The sequence below is a fragment of the Hyperolius riggenbachi genome, chromosome 7 (genome assembly GCF_040937935.1).
Source record: "Hyperolius riggenbachi isolate aHypRig1 chromosome 7, aHypRig1.pri, whole genome shotgun sequence".
Taxonomy (NCBI): Eukaryota; Metazoa; Chordata; class Amphibia; order Anura; family Hyperoliidae; genus Hyperolius; species Hyperolius riggenbachi.
Genome location: NC_090652.1, coordinates 30,759,783 through 30,777,923, shown reverse-complemented (window position 1 = coordinate 30,777,923; position 18,141 = coordinate 30,759,783). Strand labels below are relative to the sequence as shown.

Below are 18,141 nucleotides of genomic sequence, written 5' to 3'. Positions count from 1 at the left end.
TGCCTCTGCTCCGTCCCTGGTGCATAGCTCCATGCCTACTAAGAATTTTTGTTCCATCAGGTCTCATCGCCCTTGCGGCCCACCTGGGCCTGAACTTCCTGCCCCCTCGTAAGAAGATCACTGTGATGCTGATGGGCAACCATTCTGCTGGCAAAAGCAGCTTCATTAACTGGTGAGTCTCCCTTCTGAACCTTCAGTGACTCTACAGGTGATAGAAGATGGGATGAGAATATTTACTGTAGAGAAAGTGTAAATACATTGATTCCTTCCTGAACTGCTGTCTGATCAACAAACCCACTAAACTGTAGAACTGATGCTGAACCCCGTGTAGGCTGTCTGCAGTTTCCATACACTTCTTCTGCACATCAAACTGCTGCTTCTCACTTCTCAGTGCCTTTTCGTCTTCACTGCATTAACGTCCCACCTCGCTATCGAGGATTGGTTGATCCCCAGTGAGTCCCAGTTTCATATTGGATTTCCTAATTTGCAAGTTCTGCCACGTTCCCTACTGCACCATGCCACGCCCCTTTTATTCAGGACCTGCCCCTTCCCACCCCCTAGTGATGTCATCACCTCTGCTTCAGTACAGAGACCAGGCAGGTGGCGATGGATGTAGCATTCGTAGTCTTGGTCATATTTTCAACATTTTGATGAAGGATATGGCTTCTTTATAATATTATAAAATACTAGTAAAAAGGCCTGCCCATCAAAAAGGGGGGTTGGCCCACTTGCCACGCCCCCCTTACAACCCTCCCCCATCCCAAACAAAAATTGTGCGCGTGGCCGCAACCTGCACATGCCCGCCCCCCACCGCTGTCCGAAGGAGGATGCTGGGACGGCTTTTATTATATAAGATTATAATCTGACTCTTCCTCCGTTGCCCAGGTACATAGAGGAGCACATTCAGCGGACGGGGGTCGCCATCGAGACACAGGGCTTCACTTTCATCACCAGCGGCCGCAAGAGAGAGACACTCACTGTAAGTTATTCCAAGCCTGGAAAACTGGATAAGTTATATCTTATATCTAAAACTCTCTTTATAGGACAACTGAAGTAAGAGGGATATGGAGGCTGTCATATTTCCTTTTTAGCAATGCCAGTTACCTGGCTTTCCTGCCTATCCTTTGCCTCTAATGCTTTCACCCATAGACCCTGAACAAGCATATGCAGATGCAGGTGTTTCTGACATTATTGTCACATCTGACTGGATTAGCTGCATGCTTGTTTCTGGTGTTATTCAGACACTTCTGCAGCCAAGTAGATCAGCAGGGCAGCCAGGCAACTGGTATTGTTTAAAACGAAACAAATATGGCAGCCACCATATTCTGCTCACTTTAAATCTGTAAAGTGGCTTTTATAGATAATAACTTTTAAATTGCATTTTTTCTGTGCAGGGAGATGCTACACTCCACTTGTACCCGCACTTCAAGCCTCTGCAGTCCTTCCAGGGTAAGATCAGCGATCTCCTGTCAGTCTGGTTACCTGCTTTCTGCTAAACTCGGCTTACACTCTGCGGGATGGAGGAGTGAGACCAATTGGTGGAATGGGGTGATAGTTGATTGGAGGGGACTGGAGCTATGAAGATGGCAGATAAACTATGATGAACAGATGGGTCTTTAAAGGGATACTTAATGAATACAAAAAAAGACAGTTTTACTTACCTGGGGCTTCTACCAGCCCCATGTAGTCGCCCTGTGCCCCCGCAGGTATTCAACGTTCCTCCGGTTCCCACTCAGTTCCGCTTTTGGCGACTGAGCCTGTCGCCGACCACTGCGCCTATGCCGCCTTGGCCACGCCCTTCCTTGTTTACACTCCCGTTGCTGGGAGCGTCCTGCGCAGTAGAGATTTTCTCACAGAGAGACTACAGGGGACTGATAGAAGCCCCAGGTAAGTAAAAGTGCCTTTTTTGTAATATGACTTAAGTATCCCTTTAAAGAGAACCCGAGGTGAGTTTGAAAAACGTTATCTGCATACAGAGGCTGGATCTGCCTATACAGCCCAGCCTCTGTCGCTATCCCAAACCCCCCTAAGGTCCCCCTGCACTAAATCACAGCCTCGCTGTTGACACACAGCGTGTGTTTTTCTCTATAGTGTCAGTCTGCTGCTCTCCCCACCTCCTGAAGAACTCCGGTCCCCGCCTGCAGAGCTCCGGGGCAGGGACCGGAGCTCTGCAGGAGGCGGGGGAGCAGCCGAGACTGACACTACAGATGTAAACACAGCGCGGCTGTGATCTATGTCTGATTGCAGAGTGCAGGGGAACATTAGGGGGGGTTTGGAATAGCAACAGAGGCTGGGCTGTATAGGCAGATCCAGCCTCTGTATGTAGATAACATTCTTCAAACACACCTCGGGTTCTCTTTAAGGCCTGCTTGAATGAGTTGAAGGTGTGGGTGAGCCTGATGGCGGAGAAAGGGCCTTCCATAGAGTAGGGGCTGCTCTGGAGAAGTCCTGTAGCCTCATGACAGTAAGTAAGTGATGTGAGGGGTGGACATCCATAGTGTTGGTGGAGCGGAGAGAGCTGGTTGGGGAGTATGCCTGGAGGAGATCTGAGATTGTATGAAGTGGAGTTATGGTGGATGAATTTCAATGCCAGGCAGGGGGACAGGGATCCAGTGAAGGGACTTACAAAGAGGGGCAGCTGAAGAGGAGTGGTGGGAGGAGTGAATGTGCCTGGCAGCTGCGTTCATAATGGATTGCAGGGGGCAGATTCGGGTCTCGGTAAGTCCAGAAAGGCAAGCATTGCAGTAGTCCAGGCTGCATTGGTAAGGAGTTTGGCATTGCTGGGGCTCAGGTAGGCCTGAATTTTGGCGATGTTGAGTAGATGAAGTGGCAGTACCCTGAGATGTTCTGGATTTGGGGGGAGAAGGAGAGTGCTGAGACGAGGGTGACACTCAGGCAGCAGGTTTGAGGGACAGGGCAGATGGAATATATACCAGAGAGTCTGATTGCTCGACTTCCATATGAATATCCAGTTATCGGAGGTTTCCAATCCAGCAAAATGAGCATCTGATTCTTGGACATTCATGGTTTGGGCCGGAAGTGAATATAGTCTTGTCCTGACTGATGCCTGGGAGTTGGTTGGTCCAACAGAGGCTGCCTGGTTGGTAAACAGATCCAAAGATTGTGTAGACGGAACAGAGGCGCCAAAAGGATAAAATGAGATAAAATGTTTAAAAATCGGGGGGGGGGGGTGATGGGTGGATCCACCTCTCCCGTAGACAAACAAGCGAAGATGTTGATTTTTCAACATATATAAGATTTTTATTCATACACTCCAAACAATATTGCAACGCGTTTCGCGGGTTCAACCCACTTCATCAGGCTATGAGAACAGCCTGATAGACCCTACACACAAGTGTTATACTCCGTTCTCATAGCCTGATGAAGTGGGTTGAACCCGCGAAACGCGTTGCAATATTGTTTGGAGTGTATGAATAAAAATCTTATATATGTTGAAAAATCAACATCTTCGCTTGTTTGTCTACGGGAGAGGTGGATCCACCCATCACCCCCCCCCCCCCCCCCCCCCCGATTTTATTGTCCACCCTTGGTGGAGGGGTTTGGCCCCCTTCTTTCCTTACTACAGAGAGCGACTTCTTAATCCTGAGTGGGGACAGGTCTAATCTCCTCACCTGCTTATACAGTGGTTGCCTGGAAGGCAACCTATGTTTGTGAGTATAAACTTGTTATACTATCACATTTTCATCTTTACGAAACATACTGCACCATATTGGGCTCTCGGTGTTCCCCTCCCTTACAGATCCAAAGATTGTAGTCACTTTGGGAAATGATAGAACGCTTGGGCTCTGCCCGGGAGAAATTTTTCTCTGTTTACATAGCAGGGGCGTAACAATAGACCCTGCAAGGGATGAAGCCGCAGGGGGCCCAAGGGGAGAAGTATCTTTTCACTGTCCTGAGAGACTGACAACTAAGGGCACAGAGAGAAAAAAACTTGCTGCTCTCCACATAATTGTTCTAATGACTTCATCTGCTTAGCCACTGATAAGGAGTCATACAAAGATTTGAAGATAGTCCCTATTCAGTGTGCAGCAGGGTCTTGTGTACATGGCTGCTCTACCCCCAGCCTCTCTACCCCTGCCCAAGTGCTCTGTACTGTAGTAATGCTGGAGGAGTCTGCAGAGCCAGTTCTGCTCCATCAGAGATGGACAGAGTGAGTGTAATAAGCTGAGGCTGGGAGCACACTTGTCTGTTGTTTTCTGCACACCATGTGTGTCTGTATGTGTGAAAACATGCACGTTTTATGACAGACACTAATGTAATTGATAAAGGAAATGTGTGCAGTGCTTTACTGCTGTCAGGTTTTTATCTGCATGGGGAAAACACATTCAAGTGTGCACTAGCCAGTTGAATAACATTGTTTCTCAGTTTACCTGTGCAGAAAGCGAGGGGGGGGGGAGGGCATCCAAAGTCTCGCAGGGGGTCCCAGTGATTTCTAGTTACGCCTCTGGCTGGAGTTGTAGAAACATATTCTGAAAGCTCATTTTATCTCAGACTTGAGGTACCCTTACACTGATTTTGCGGCTGATCGACCATCTGATTCGATAATTTTATTAAGTCAGAGGAAAATCTGCGCCCAAACAAGCATGCCTGGGCGAAATCAGTCTAATACATCAATTGGACAGGTTGAAACGATTGTGGTTAAAAGTGCCTCAATCGCATTCTTGGGGTTTGATATCATGACGAATGTAACAGAACCCCCGGCCGCTGCCCCCCCCCCACCCCAATTATAAATGTCCCCCTACCATCCCACTACCCCCCTCCCCTCATCATGCAGTGTAAAATCTCACCTGTGCCACTGCCACCACTCCCGGCCTCATCCTGCGGTCACCCGTGTGTGGCACCAGGCGCACATGTGACGTCACCACATGGTGCATGCCCTACTTGGTACACGTGAGGCTCGAGGGTGACAGTGGAGGAGGCGGGGAGTGGCAGCAGCGGGACAGGTGAGTATTTACACTACATGGGCATCTGGAAAGACTGAGAACCTTTACACTTGGCGAGTGGCCAGGCGGCCGGCAGAGACGGCGTCGCTAGGCCAATTCCTGATATTGGCGGTGTACGGGCAGCCAATAGATCTCGCTTTGGTCAGATTCCATCAGAGAGAGATCTGTCTCTTAATTGGTCTGCCCATACATCGCTAGATGTGTGGCCACATTTACGCACTTAAACCTTTTTAGACACAAGAAAGATTTTCAGTGATTATTTTTTTTTTTTAAACTGGTTATAGGCGAGAGAAAAAGGGGAGCTTAAAGTGTACCAGAGATGACCCCCCCTCTCCCCCCCAAAAAAAATTCATACACACCTGGGGCTTCCTCCAGCCCCCTCTGGCCTGACCGCTCCCTCGGCGCCGTCCTCCGCCTCCTGGATCTTCCGTAAGGGCTCCCGGTATATTGGACCAGTCAGCGCATACACAGTACCGCTCGCTCCGGTCGACAGGAGAATTCTGCGCAGGAGTACTGCAGCAGGCGCAGAGAGCTCCTGGCAAAGGGAGTGCTGCCGGGCATGCCCAGTAAGACCTCACTGCCGAAGATACCTGGAGCATTTATGGAGGATCCAGGAGGCGGAGGATGGCGCCGAAGGAGCAGTCCGGCTAGAGGGGGCTGGGGAACGCCCCAGGTATGTATGAATTTTTTTTTTGTCATCTCTGGTTTCCTTTAAGATGAATTACAATTATTTATAGATGTTGGGAAACATTTTTTGCTTCTGCTTATTGAAATTCCCTTTGAAACGTTTGGTCATCAGACACCTTTTTTTGCTGACTTTGGGGTGTTCTTTCTTTATTAGACTCCATATATGATTGAATAGCAGCTTCACCCCTGTGTCTCCCCCTGCAGGCGTGTCTGAATACCTTTGTACGGAGATCTCCACGTCACGCCAGAAGAAGTTCAGCCTCGTCACCTTCGTAGACACTCCAGGCCTGGTGGATGGAGACATGAAGTACCCTTTTGATGTGAACAACGCCCTCCTATGGCTGGGTCAGTGAACTGCTGGTCATAGTGCTGTATTGTAACTCACACAACTAATACACTCAACAGGAGGGAAGTCCTCACAGACTACACACACTCACTCACTCACTGTCTGTCTCTCTCTCTCTCTCTCTCTCTCTCTCTCTCTCTCTCTCTCTCTCTCTCTCTCTCTCTCTCTCTCTCTCTCTCTCTTCTCTCTTCTCTTCTCTCTCTCTCTCTCTCTCTCTCTCTCTCTCTCTCTCTCTCTCTCTCTCTCTCTCTCTCTCTCTCTCTCTCTCTCTCTCATATCCACTACCCCAAAACCTGCAGGGCCAAACATGAAGTCCCACTACTACCCTCAACTCCATCCTCCTAGGTACAAACATTCCCCACAAATATGTGTTTAGCCACCTGATGTGATAACACTGTGTACGCCCAGCACCAGGGGCTGCATGCAGCAGCGTCATCACAGGGTCACGCAGGGGGACATGTGATCGCCGAGAGAGAGGAAGCAACGGACAAGAAGGAATGGAGATCGACATCGGTAATGCGCTCGCAGGGAAGATGCAAGGTGCAGGCGATGGATCCCGCATGCCGCAGGTGAGTAATTGTTATTGCTGGATGAGCCTGACTTGTCCACATTGTTCCTAGCTAGCTTTCTATGGACGAGTCAGGCTCGTCCTTACCGCTAGGAAGTTAAAGGGAACCAGAGGCCCCAGAAAAAAATTATATACATACCTGGGGCTTCCTCCAGCCCCATACGTACGGATCGCTCCCACGCCGCCGTCCTCCGCTTCCTGGATCCATCGGTACCGGGTCCCGTCACTTCCGGCGGATGCGGCCAATTGTCTGCATGAGCAGGGGCTCCCTCCATACCCTTACGCGTGCGGCTGCGCAGAATGCAGCCGCACGCGTAAGGGTATGCCGGGAGCCCCTGTGATGCGGACAATTGGCCGCGTGCTGCCGCCGACTGGCCAAAACTACGGGACCCGGTACCGCCGGATACAGGAAGCGGAGGACGGCGGCGTGGGAGCGATCCGTGCGTATGGGGCTGGAGGAAGCCCCAGTTATGTATAAATCTTTTTTTCTGGGGCCTCTGGTTTCCTTTAAAGGTGAGAGTGATATGGAGGTTGCCATATTTTATTTCCTTTTAAGCAATACCAGTTGCCTGGCTGTCCTTCTAATCATGTGTCTCTATACTTTTAGCCATAGACTCTGAACAAGCATATGCAGATCAGGTACTCTGACTCAGCTGACTCAGGTTTTACTAGATTAGCCATATGCTTGTTCCAGGGTTTTGACTCAGACGTAACTTATTCCAGAAGATCGATAGGGCTGCCAGGCAACTAGCATTGTTTACATGGAAATAAAGATGGCAGCCTCCATATCATTCTCACCTAAGTTGTGCTTTAAAGCCTACCTGAGCTCCACTTAAAACAAAACAAAAAACAACTAGGTACTTACTTCAAAAGAGGGAAGCCTGTGGATTGAGGCTATTCACGATCCTCCTCGACCCCACCCCTGCTGGGCGGGACCCTCTTGTTCTGCAGGGCCGCGACCCCTCTGTACAAGTGGGGGCAGTATTGCGCATATGCAAGCGGCCCATCCTCGCACATGCTCAGTATGGCTGCCCTCATACACTGGGGGAGAAGCGCAGCCACGAGCAACATATTCAACAATATTGCCGAAAATGTCTAGAGGGTCCCTGTGCTGGAATGGTGGGAGTTAAGAAGATCGGGGAAGCCTCTGACCTATCTAGCGGTAGTTTTCTATTGTTGAGTTTGAGTTCAATGATGCTTTAAAGAGAACCCGAGGTGGGGTTCTGACAATGCAATTCACGTACAGAGGCTGGGTCTGCCTATACTGCCTAGCCTCTGTTGCTATCTCAATCCCCCCTAAGTTCCCCCTGCACTCTGCAATCCCCCATAAATCACAGCCGCGCTATGCGGGCTGTGTTTACCTCTGTACTGTCACTCTGTGTGCTCCCCCCGCCTCCTGCATAGCTCCGGTCCCTAACCCTCGTCCCTTCCCTCCAATCAGCGGAGAGGGAAGGGACGCGGGGGGGGGGGGGTTGACCGGAGCTATGCAGGAGGCCGAGGGAGCAGCAGACTGACAGTACAGAGATAAACACAGCCTGCTGCGACACGCTGTGTGTCGACAGTGCGGCTGTGATTTATGGGGGATAGCAGAGCGCAGGGGAGGCTTAGGGGGGATTGAGATAGCAACAGAGGCTGGGCTGTATAGGCAGACCCAGCCTCTGTATGTGGATTGCATTGTCAGAACCTCACCCCGGGTTCTCTTTAAAGAGAATCTGTAAGAAAAGAAAATCCCCTATGGGGTACTTACCTCAGGAGGGGGAAGCCTCTGGATCCCAATGAGGCTTTTATTCCTCCTCCGTTCCAGCACTGTCAGCCACTGCAAATCCACGAGACACTATGCTCCTGCGCAGTAGAGAGGATCTGATCGGACTTGGCTATTTCCGCCTGAGCCAGAAGGAAAGCCACTACTGCGTCTACATGAGGCTTACACAGGATGTCCTGATCCTGGAGCCCAGCACCACCGCCAAGCTTGTCAGTGGCTGACAGCAGTGGAACGGAGGGACTGCATAGGACGGGGGTAGCATCATTGCAATCCAGAGGCTTCACCCTCCAGAGGTAAGTATCCCCATAGGGCATACATGTCACACTCTGGCCCGGAGGCCAAATCTGGCCCTCAGAGCCATCAAATGTGGCCCCCAAATGGCTTCCCCACTTTGCATTATGTTTGCCCCACTGTAGACACCAGGGAAGCTATATTGGAGGTGAAGACCCAGATCACCAGGGAAGCCATATGGAGTGGGGAGGAGAAAAGCACTAAACACCAGGTAACTGTATAGGGGAGGGTGGGGGCCACTAGACACCAGGGAACTGTATAAGGGAGAGCGGATGCATTAGGCACCAGGGAACTGTATAGGGAAGGGAGGAGGGCCACTAGACACCAGGGAACTGTATAGGGGAGGGTGGGGGCCACTAGACACCAGGGAACTGTATAGGGGAGGGTGGGGGCCACTAGACACCAGGGAACTGTATAGGGGAGGGAGGACCACTAAACACCAATGAACTGTATAAGGGAGAGTGGATGCATTAGGCACCAGGGAACTCTATAGGGCAGGGAGGTGGTCACTAGACACTAGGGAACTCTATAAGGGAGACTGGAGGTTTAAGGCACCATGGAACTGTATAAGGGAGAGAGGAGGCATTAGGAACCAGGGAACTGTATAGGGGAGGGAGAAGGACCACTAGACACCAGGGAACTGTATAAGGGAGAGAAGGAGGCATTAGGAACCAGGGAACTGTTTAGGGGAGGGAGGAGGACCACTAGACACCAGGGAACTGTATAAGGGAGAGAAGGAGGCATTAGGAACCAGGGAACTGTATAGGGGAGGGAGGAGGCCCGCTAGACACCAGGGAACTGTAACGGGAAGGGGGCCATTAGAGACCAGGGAACTTTTTAAGGTAGGGAGGTGGCCAATAGACATAGACGTTGGCCTACGACTTGGCACCAATTTTTCAATTTCGGCCCACTTTGTATTTTGAGTTTGCCGTAGGGGCACTTCTTTTCTTTCAGATTCTCTTTAATGTACATAATTCTACATCATGCGTCTTGGGATTTGAAAAAATCCCAACAAAATTTTAAAAAGTTTGAACCTTGCTCTAATGCTACAGTTCAGGAACTGTTTTTCTACATTTGCAGTTAGTGGAGAGTTTGTAGGTCACAGGATGAGACCAGGATCTGTGAATTGGTGCTTTAGGCATCTTTTCCTTGTTTTTTTTGCTTTTATCTTGTGCCTTTCACATGATGCAAGTCAGTTTCTCTGCTCTTGAAACATCCTGATATTATGTCACACTTCCTCCATTTTGTGACACGTTGTGGTGACAACTTATCTCCCTCTTACAGAAGTTCTCCTTAAAGAACAAGCGACACCCATGCTAACCTAGAAATAAAAAACACATATATAAGTAGATAAATGCTACTTCTACTTGCATAACAGATGTATTGTGCTATCCACGTAATGATTCCTGTGAATTTTATAAAGGAAAAGCAGAAAATCCTATTCTAGGCAGTGGCCATCTTGCCAAGCTAATGCTGACATCCTATCCTCCCTGATTCTTGTCCCCCCCCCCCCCCCCCCTTCTTCTGTTGCTCATTGTGTATTCATTAGCTGCCCTCCTCCCGGAGTCTTCAGACACTCCCACTGAGGTGTATACTAACAACTGCACTGTCTTTTTATTTACACCTCCAATCACTGAGTCACCTCAGCCTTGCTTGTAAACACAAGTAATCAGAGGGTGTTTCTGATAAGCAGCTAGGCAGGGAAATAAATGGAAGAGGAGGAATATATTATAGATAAAAAGAGCTCCCAGCATTCAACTATTTGGCACTGTTTGGCACTAGGGCCAGTGCTCCTAAAGTATGTGATAACTACAAACCATAACAGCAGAACAAGTTTTGCAAGTTTTGAATGCAGGATTAGCATCTTTATCACTTAACACACTCAGACCAATTGCTGTTGAAATTTTATTTTTATGGTGACAATACCGCTTTAAGACAGAAACTTCAAACTTGTACTCATATAAGCTGCTTCCATTCTTCCTCCAGACAATTCTTTGGTTTAAATTTACTGAGCATTACTGCATTTGGTTAAGCGGAAAACAGCTGCTTTTAGGGCTCGTTCACACTAGGGGCATTTTCGGCCTTTTTTCAAGCACAGGCGATTTTTTTTTTTTTGTTTTGTTTTGTTTTATTGCCCCCATAACACTTGTGCAATGAATCTGCATGAGAAGGTTCATATTAGCGCGTTGCGCCCGCTTTGCGGTCGGCAAAGCGGTGCCTGTACTATTTTTGAGGTGATTCCACCTCAACAGAGGGTAGGATAGGAAAAATGCAAAACACTCACAAAATCGCTTTGTGCAACGATTGCATTTGCGTTTTTTAAGTATAAATGCATTGTATTTATTCTTTTCCGAGTCAGAGTTCACTTCCTCACTTGCGTCAGGGAGTGACAGAAAAGCACAAAAATGCAGCGCGCAGTGGAGCGCCGGGAGGAGGAAAAAAAACAGCACACAAAAATCGCTAAACACTGGCGTTTTGGTTTTTAGGTGTGAATGAGGCCTCACAGCATATTTTGTGAAATAGCAGTTCACTAAACCTGTTGCGGCATGGACAACTGAAATTACTAACTAGTGAGGTAAATTACCGACTTGTGAGGTAAATACTGCACAAATGTCAACCCACAAAGATTAGTGTATGCAGCAACACAAGTGAGATGTTCCGTGCCTCCCGCCTGAATCTGTCGGTAACTAAAAAACAGCGATTCGAAAGGTTATAAAGTGGAAGAAACCGAGCAGAGAAAAGCGGAAAACTAATTACACTATTTAGGGAAAAAGTTAATATTAACATAATTGCCCCGTTTCACAGCATTATTATTATGCTGGGAGGGGCAGGCAGGTGGAAGAGGATGAGTCTAAAAAAGTAGTGATACAAGTATAATACTATACTATATATTATAAAAGTATAAGAGATGGTCAACGAGATCATTGGATAAATTGGGCCAATCAGAATGAACAGTAAGTGCATTTGATTGGCTCAGTTCCAAGCTGAGTTAAATTTGCATGTAAGTTAGGATTATTGGCCTCTCGTTGACCATCTCTGGTAGGTATTTTTATTTAGCAAAAATAACAAGATACGAACATTTAACTTAAAATATACTGTTTCTTAACTATTCTCAGATAGAGTAACTTGTGTCTTGATTTGGGCTTTAAAGCCAATGGGTACCGGATGAAAAAAGAAAAAGTCAGATACTCACCTAAGGAGAGGGAAGGCTCGGTCCTAATGAGCCTTCCCTCTCCTCTCCCGGTGCCCTCAGTGCTGCGCTGGCTCCCCCGTTCGCGTCAGCCGCCGCAGGGACTTCGGAGGTCTTCGGGAGCACTCGGGCTTCCGAAGATGGGCCGCTCCATACTACGTATGCGCGAGCGCGTCATAGAGGGCGCTCGCGCATGCGTAGTATGGAGCGGCCCCGTCCTCGGGAGCCCGAGTGCTCCCGAAGGCTTCCGAAAGCTCCCTTCGGCATGCGGAAGTGACAGTATTTGACCGAACTGATCGAATACTGCCACGGGGGATCCTGCGCGGGACCGGGCACCGGGAGAGGAGAGGGAAGGCTCATTAGGACCGAGCCTTCCCTCTCCTTAGGTGAGTATCTGACTTTTTCTTTTTTCATCCGGTAAACATTCACTTTAAAGCAGCAGGGACAACCATACTATCCCAGGAAAAAAAACGTACACATCTACAAGTCGATAAATACTTATTCTACTTACATAACAGATGTATTGTACTGACCTCAATAGTAGAAAAGAGACGGCACACCACTGGCTCTGCAAAATTTGCTGTGTATTGGCGAACAAACACTACATGTTACGGATCATCGATCCTTCATCAGGTGTATATTATGTATGTTATACACCTGATGAAGGATCGATGATCCGTAACATGTAGTGTTTGTTCGCCAATACACAGCAAATTTTGCAGAGCCAGTGGTGTGCCGTCTCTTTTCTACTATTGATGTCTTATGCGCTGTACAGGCAGTCCAGCTGAGACCAGGCACCGGCCAATGTGCAGGTACTTATAGACCTGAGATACCGTTTATCCATACATTCATTGTTTGTATCGTATTGTACTGACCACCTTTTTGATTTCAGTAAATTTTATATAGTAAAGCGATAACTGTTCCAGGCATTTTCCATCTTTACTGCCTCTGACTGAAGCCAATCCTGATGTCATTTCCTCCATTACTCTTTTTCTTTTTTTTTTTCCTGGAAACTGCAATGTCCTAACTAGCTTGCTTTGTAATCACGTGTGAGCACAGCATAGATCTTATTTCAGCAGCTTCTGCAGAGGGGCGAGGTATATTTATTTTCTCAGCCTCTTGTCACACTGACCTGCCCTCAGCCAATCGGTGAGGAGCTATAATATTGGAGGGGAGATAAAAAGCTTCCCTTTCCCCGGCAATGTACCAGAATAGAGCCAGGCTGACTGAGATAAGATTCATTACAGCAGAAACCTTTATGATTATATTGGAGTGCTTCCAATGCAGGGTCAGGTTGTAGACTGCATAATAAACACAGAGCAAATTAAGTTTGATTTTATAGCTGACAATCCTGCTTTAAAATAGCAAGCTGCTTGTTGTTATGTTCAATTATGCCTAAGAAAGCACTAGGAGTCAGTGACCTCATCAAGAAGCGCTTTGTCCCCCAGTGATGTCACAGCTTCTTTTGATCCTGATTGGTTGAACACGTAGTATTGTCAAGCCTTTGCCACTTTTTCCCTGTGGACAGGAGGCATTGTTTGTGAATGTGTATCTGTGTGTCCCCTCAGGGGAGCTGTGTGACCTGGTCCTGGTCTTCTTTGACCCCATGGGTCAGGCACTGTGTAAACGCACCCTGGACATTGTGGAGAAGGTCAATGAGAAACATGGCGACAAACTTCGCTTCTACCTGAGCAAAGCGGACGAGGCCGGATCAGAGAGCGACCGCCAGGTACGGGGGTGACTCCTACAAATATCCGATACTTTGGTTTTGTTCTCTGAATGTGACCAGCTATGGACAGCCATTGCTGTGTACTGTGTTAAAGGACAACTGAGGTGAGAGGGATATGGAAGTTGCCATATTTATTTCCTTTTAAGCAATACCAGTTGCCTGGATGTCCTGCTGATCCTCTGCCTCTAATACTTTCAGCCATAGAGCCTAAACAAGCATGCAGCAGGTCAGGTGTTTCTGAAATTATTGTCAGATCTGACAAGATTAGCTGCATGCTTGTTTCTGGTGTAATTCAGACACTACTGCAGCCAAATAGATCAGCAGGACTGCCAGGCAACTGATTTTGTTTAAAAGGAAATAAATTTGGTAGCCTCCATATTGCCCACACCTCAGGTTAACTTTAACCTCTTGACGACCAGCTAACGTCGATTGGCGTAAACTGGTCGTCTGCGGGTTACCATGGAAACGGCCACTCGATCGAGCGGCCTTTCCATGTCAGTTCACGGAGGGTGTCTCCGTGAACAGCCGGAGAGCCGCCGATCGCGGCTCGCCGGCAAAATGTAACCACGCGGGGAAGAAATCCCCGCTGTTTACATCACACGGCGCTGCAGCGCAGCAGCGCCGTTACGTAGATCGGCGATCCCCGGCCTCTGATTGGCCGGGGATCGCCGGCATCTGATAGGCAGAAGCCTATTCTATCAGGCGTAGGACGGAATTTCGTCCTGCGCCGCTCACAGGGGGAGGGAGAGAAAGGGAAGGGGAAGGAGGCCAGGAAGCGCTGCGGAGGGGGGCTTTGAAGAGCCCCCCCCCGCAAGCCAAAGCAGCCGGCGGCGATCAGACCCCCCCCAGCAGGACATCCCCCTAGTGGGGAAAAAAGGGGGGTAGTCTGATCGCCCTGCTGCACTCCTGATCGGTGCTGCGGGCTGGAGAGCCCACGCAGCACCGATCACTGGAAATTACCCTGGTCGTCAAGTGGTTAAAGGGACTCAGAGCTCATGAAAATAAAGATTTTTCCATACCTGGGGCCTTCTCCAGCCCCATACGCTCCGATCTCTCCCACGCCGCTGTCCTCAGTGTTCTGCAGCTCCGGTCCCAGGTCCCCGGTCTTCCGTCACTTGGAGCCAGTCTAGCGTAAGAGAAGTGCGCTCTTTGCGTATACCTCCAGCAGCTACCGGAAAGATACGTAGAGGGCGCACTCCTCTTACACCAGACTGGCTCTGACTGATGGAAGTACGGGGATCCAGTTCCCGAAGCTGCGGGCAGCGGAGAACAGCGGTGTGGGAGTGATCCGAGCAGGTAGGGCTGGAGGAAGCCCCAGGTATGTATAACATCTTTTTATTTTCATGAGCTTTGGTACACTTCAAGTTATCCACATGTTATTTCAGTGTGGAATTACTGCACATATAGGCAGGACATCTGAAGATTGCATTGTGTATACAAGAGACATAATCTCTTACAGTAAAGGTTAATAAAAGTTTACCTAAGTTTCTTTATGCTCCACTAAGTTTACAAGTAATCCTTAGCATGACGCCATTCTAAAGTAGGATCACAAAGGTTAAAGTGAACCTGAGGTGAGAGTGATATGAAGGCTGCCATATTTATTTCCTTTTTAAGCAATGCCAGATGCCTGGCTGCCCTTCTGATCCTCTTCCTCTAATACTTTTAGCCATAGCCCCTGAACAAGCATGCAGCAGATCAGGTGTTACTGACATTATTGTCAGATCTGACAAGACTAGCTGCATGCTTGTTTCTGGTGTGATACAGACACTTCTGCAGCTAAACAGATCAGCAGGGCTGCCAGGCAACTTGTATTGTTTAACAGGAAATAAATATGGCAGCCTCCATATCACTCTCACCTCGGGCTCACTTGAAGTTAGTGCTATCAATTTTCACTAACGTTACTGCAGTGACTCTGATGTTAGTTCCTGATCATCTTTGGGGAAAATCCAGTATATACATCCCGCTATGTTGTTAAGCAATCTTCTATGCTGGATCACCAATTGATTGGCATAAGTCTGGGGTGCTGCTTGGGGGCTAAACTAGCGAAATTAAACATAAGTTTTGATGATTGCCACGGTTCCTGCAAAATGAACTATACTTACCAGCATGATTCGCCCCTCGCTGCCAGAACACAGATCCGCTCATACTGAGGACCTGAGGGCTTTGACACGGTGCATATAAATACACCACCTGGATCTTAACCACTGTATTAATGCAGGTTGGGCCTGGTGAGGTTGGAGCTACCGCAGGCCGCTGTGGGGCCTCATGCCACTAATTACTGTGCAGAACATGAAGGGCCACTAGAAAAGGCTCAGTGGGACGCTAATGGCCTGCAGGCCGGACTTCAGATACCACTGACATAAGTGAACATCGCTGTGTAACTTCTTAATTTCATTCTTTGGTCATAATACCCCTCAGTAGACTACTCAGCAATTGACATGTCTGTACCGCAATTGTCCCAGCCACTTAATGGGGACCCAAAGTGAAGTTTAAAATAAAAAAAACAAGTACTTAGGTAGAGGGGAGCCTCTGTTTTAAGGGGTGCGGCGGTATTTATGCGGGGTCCTGGAGCCAGTGCCTGCTATACTGCTCTCCTGGGGCCCTGTGCTGAGTGTTAGCGCAGTGAAGCGCTCACTCACCTCCTCAGCCGGCGCTCCTTCCTCTGTTCTTCTGTCATCTCCCAGTGCCTGCGCCCGGTGGCATGTACGCCTGAAGGAGACAGCAGCACAGAGGAAGGAGCGTGCTGGCTGGGGAGGTGAGTGAGTGCTTTACTAATACTCTGCATGGCCCCCGGGGGGAGCAGCATTAGAACTACTGCGCAGTATACTCCACAACACGTGCATTTGATTGGCAGCGGCGCTCGTGCAGGCACAGTAGAGGACGACCTCTCAAGGTCATCCTCTGCAGCAGAGGGGACCAGGAGCCAGCAGCTGAATGCGGAGCTGCAGCAAGGGACATAGTGGCTGCTAGGGGCTGGAGGAAGTCTCGGGTAAGTAAATTACTTTTTTTATGCTGCTCGGACCTTCCCTTTAAAATGAAATAAATATGGCAGCCTTCATATACCCCTCGCTTCAGTTGTCCTTTAATAGATTTCAAGCTGAAATCTAATAAATATCGATGTGCAGTGTGTGCCAGTGATGAAGCCGTTTCTGATAAGATGTGGATCAGAGAGGGTGGATCAGAGAGGGTGTTAAGGAGTCTGCCAGTGTATGACGGGCTTTACTCTTGCCATACGATGAGTCTTGGAGCTGTGTTTTATGTGTATTTTTGTTGTTTGCCTGCAGAGGGTGCTGATGCAGATCGTACAGGAGCTGTGCAAGAGGCCGGGGCTGAACAAGTGTGGCTTCGACATGCCCACCATCTACATCCCGAACCCCAACAAGGTGAGCAGCGGCTGCAGGAGGACCTACACTCACTGGGGCAGATTTATCAGAACCAGAGCCTGGTGCAGAAGTGGAGCTGTTCCTCAGTAACCAATCAGAAGCCTGGATGTGGACACCTTGGACAGTTCTGCTCCAGTTTTCCTTGCTCTGTTCACTCGGGCTTTAGACAACCATGGCTCTCCTCACTGAAAGAGGAACTTCAACCAGGAATTAAACTTCATCTCAGTCAGTGGCTGATATCTCCTTTCCCATGAGAAATCTTTACCTTTAAACCCCTCCCACAGTGTGATGTCATGACCATGGTCCTGACAGTTTGCTGTCTGTGAAACTCAAAGCATTGTGGTAAAAAATGGCTTTTTCCAACTGCCAAGCAAGCAGTATCTCCCTCTGTGCATATCACTCTCAGTAGAAACCTAGTCTAGAAAAAGGAGTGGTTTGCATATATTTTTGGACATTATTTTTTGTCAATTTTTTTATTTTTGGATGTTACAACCCCCTTTAACAAGCAGTTTTCTTTCCCTAGCCAAGCCGCTGTGTTAATCAGATTGAGGAAGTGTGTAAAACCGTTGAGAAGACCATCACTCAGACAGTGCAGACCACGCTGAACACCCTGGGGAAGGACTGCCAGAGGCTGACTGAGAGCATTGACAACTCCCTGCGGGAAGATGAGTGAGTGCAGAGCCATGACGCTTACAGTACAGGTAGTCCCCGACATACGAACGCCCAGATCCTTCTGCCGCATTTTGCTTTTCAATCAATAATGCTGAGCAAGGCGGAGCAGAAGCAGCACAGTGTTAAACTCCCAGCCTAGCCCTGCATTGTGCAACTTCCTCTGTCCGCCCCCTGCTCGCTCTAGTGCCCGGCATATCTTCCCGTATGTCACATGTAGTCATGTAACATGCAGAAGATGCCGACACTAGAGGGAGCCATAAGCGGAGTGGATAGACACAAATCGCTGGACTCAGCTGTGAGGTGAGATCAGCACTGCATTTGCTGAGCCTTGCTCTGCGATATTAGACGGGGGAGGACAGGAGAGGCACGGGAGGGACAGAAAGAAGGCACAGGAGGATGGAAAGTGGTACGGAGGGCAGAGGTTGCAGTATAGTGGGACACTGGAAGCACAGGGACAGAGGTGGCACAGAGCAACAGTGAAGAGGTGGTACAGACGGGGACATTGAAGGCACGGGGACACAGTGGAAGCCCAGAGGAGGCACAGGGGAC

The 18,141-nt window shown here is 48.8% G+C and overlaps 1 protein-coding gene across 1 annotated transcript in view; it reads left to right on the top strand.

Moving 5' to 3' along the window:
* Positions 1–18,141, top strand: part of LOC137524227 (uncharacterized) — a 36,192-nt gene that overhangs the window by 3,448 nt on the left and 14,603 nt on the right. The window contains exons 2-8 of the mRNA XM_068243846.1: positions 61–172; positions 886–979; positions 1,395–1,449; positions 5,856–5,996; positions 13,377–13,537; positions 16,822–16,920; positions 17,444–17,589. Of these exons, the coding sequence (XP_068099947.1) occupies positions 61–172; positions 886–979; positions 1,395–1,449; positions 5,856–5,996; positions 13,377–13,537; positions 16,822–16,920; positions 17,444–17,589 (808 nt within the window). The remainder of the gene's footprint in view (positions 1–60; positions 173–885; positions 980–1,394; positions 1,450–5,855; positions 5,997–13,376; positions 13,538–16,821; positions 16,921–17,443; positions 17,590–18,141) is intronic.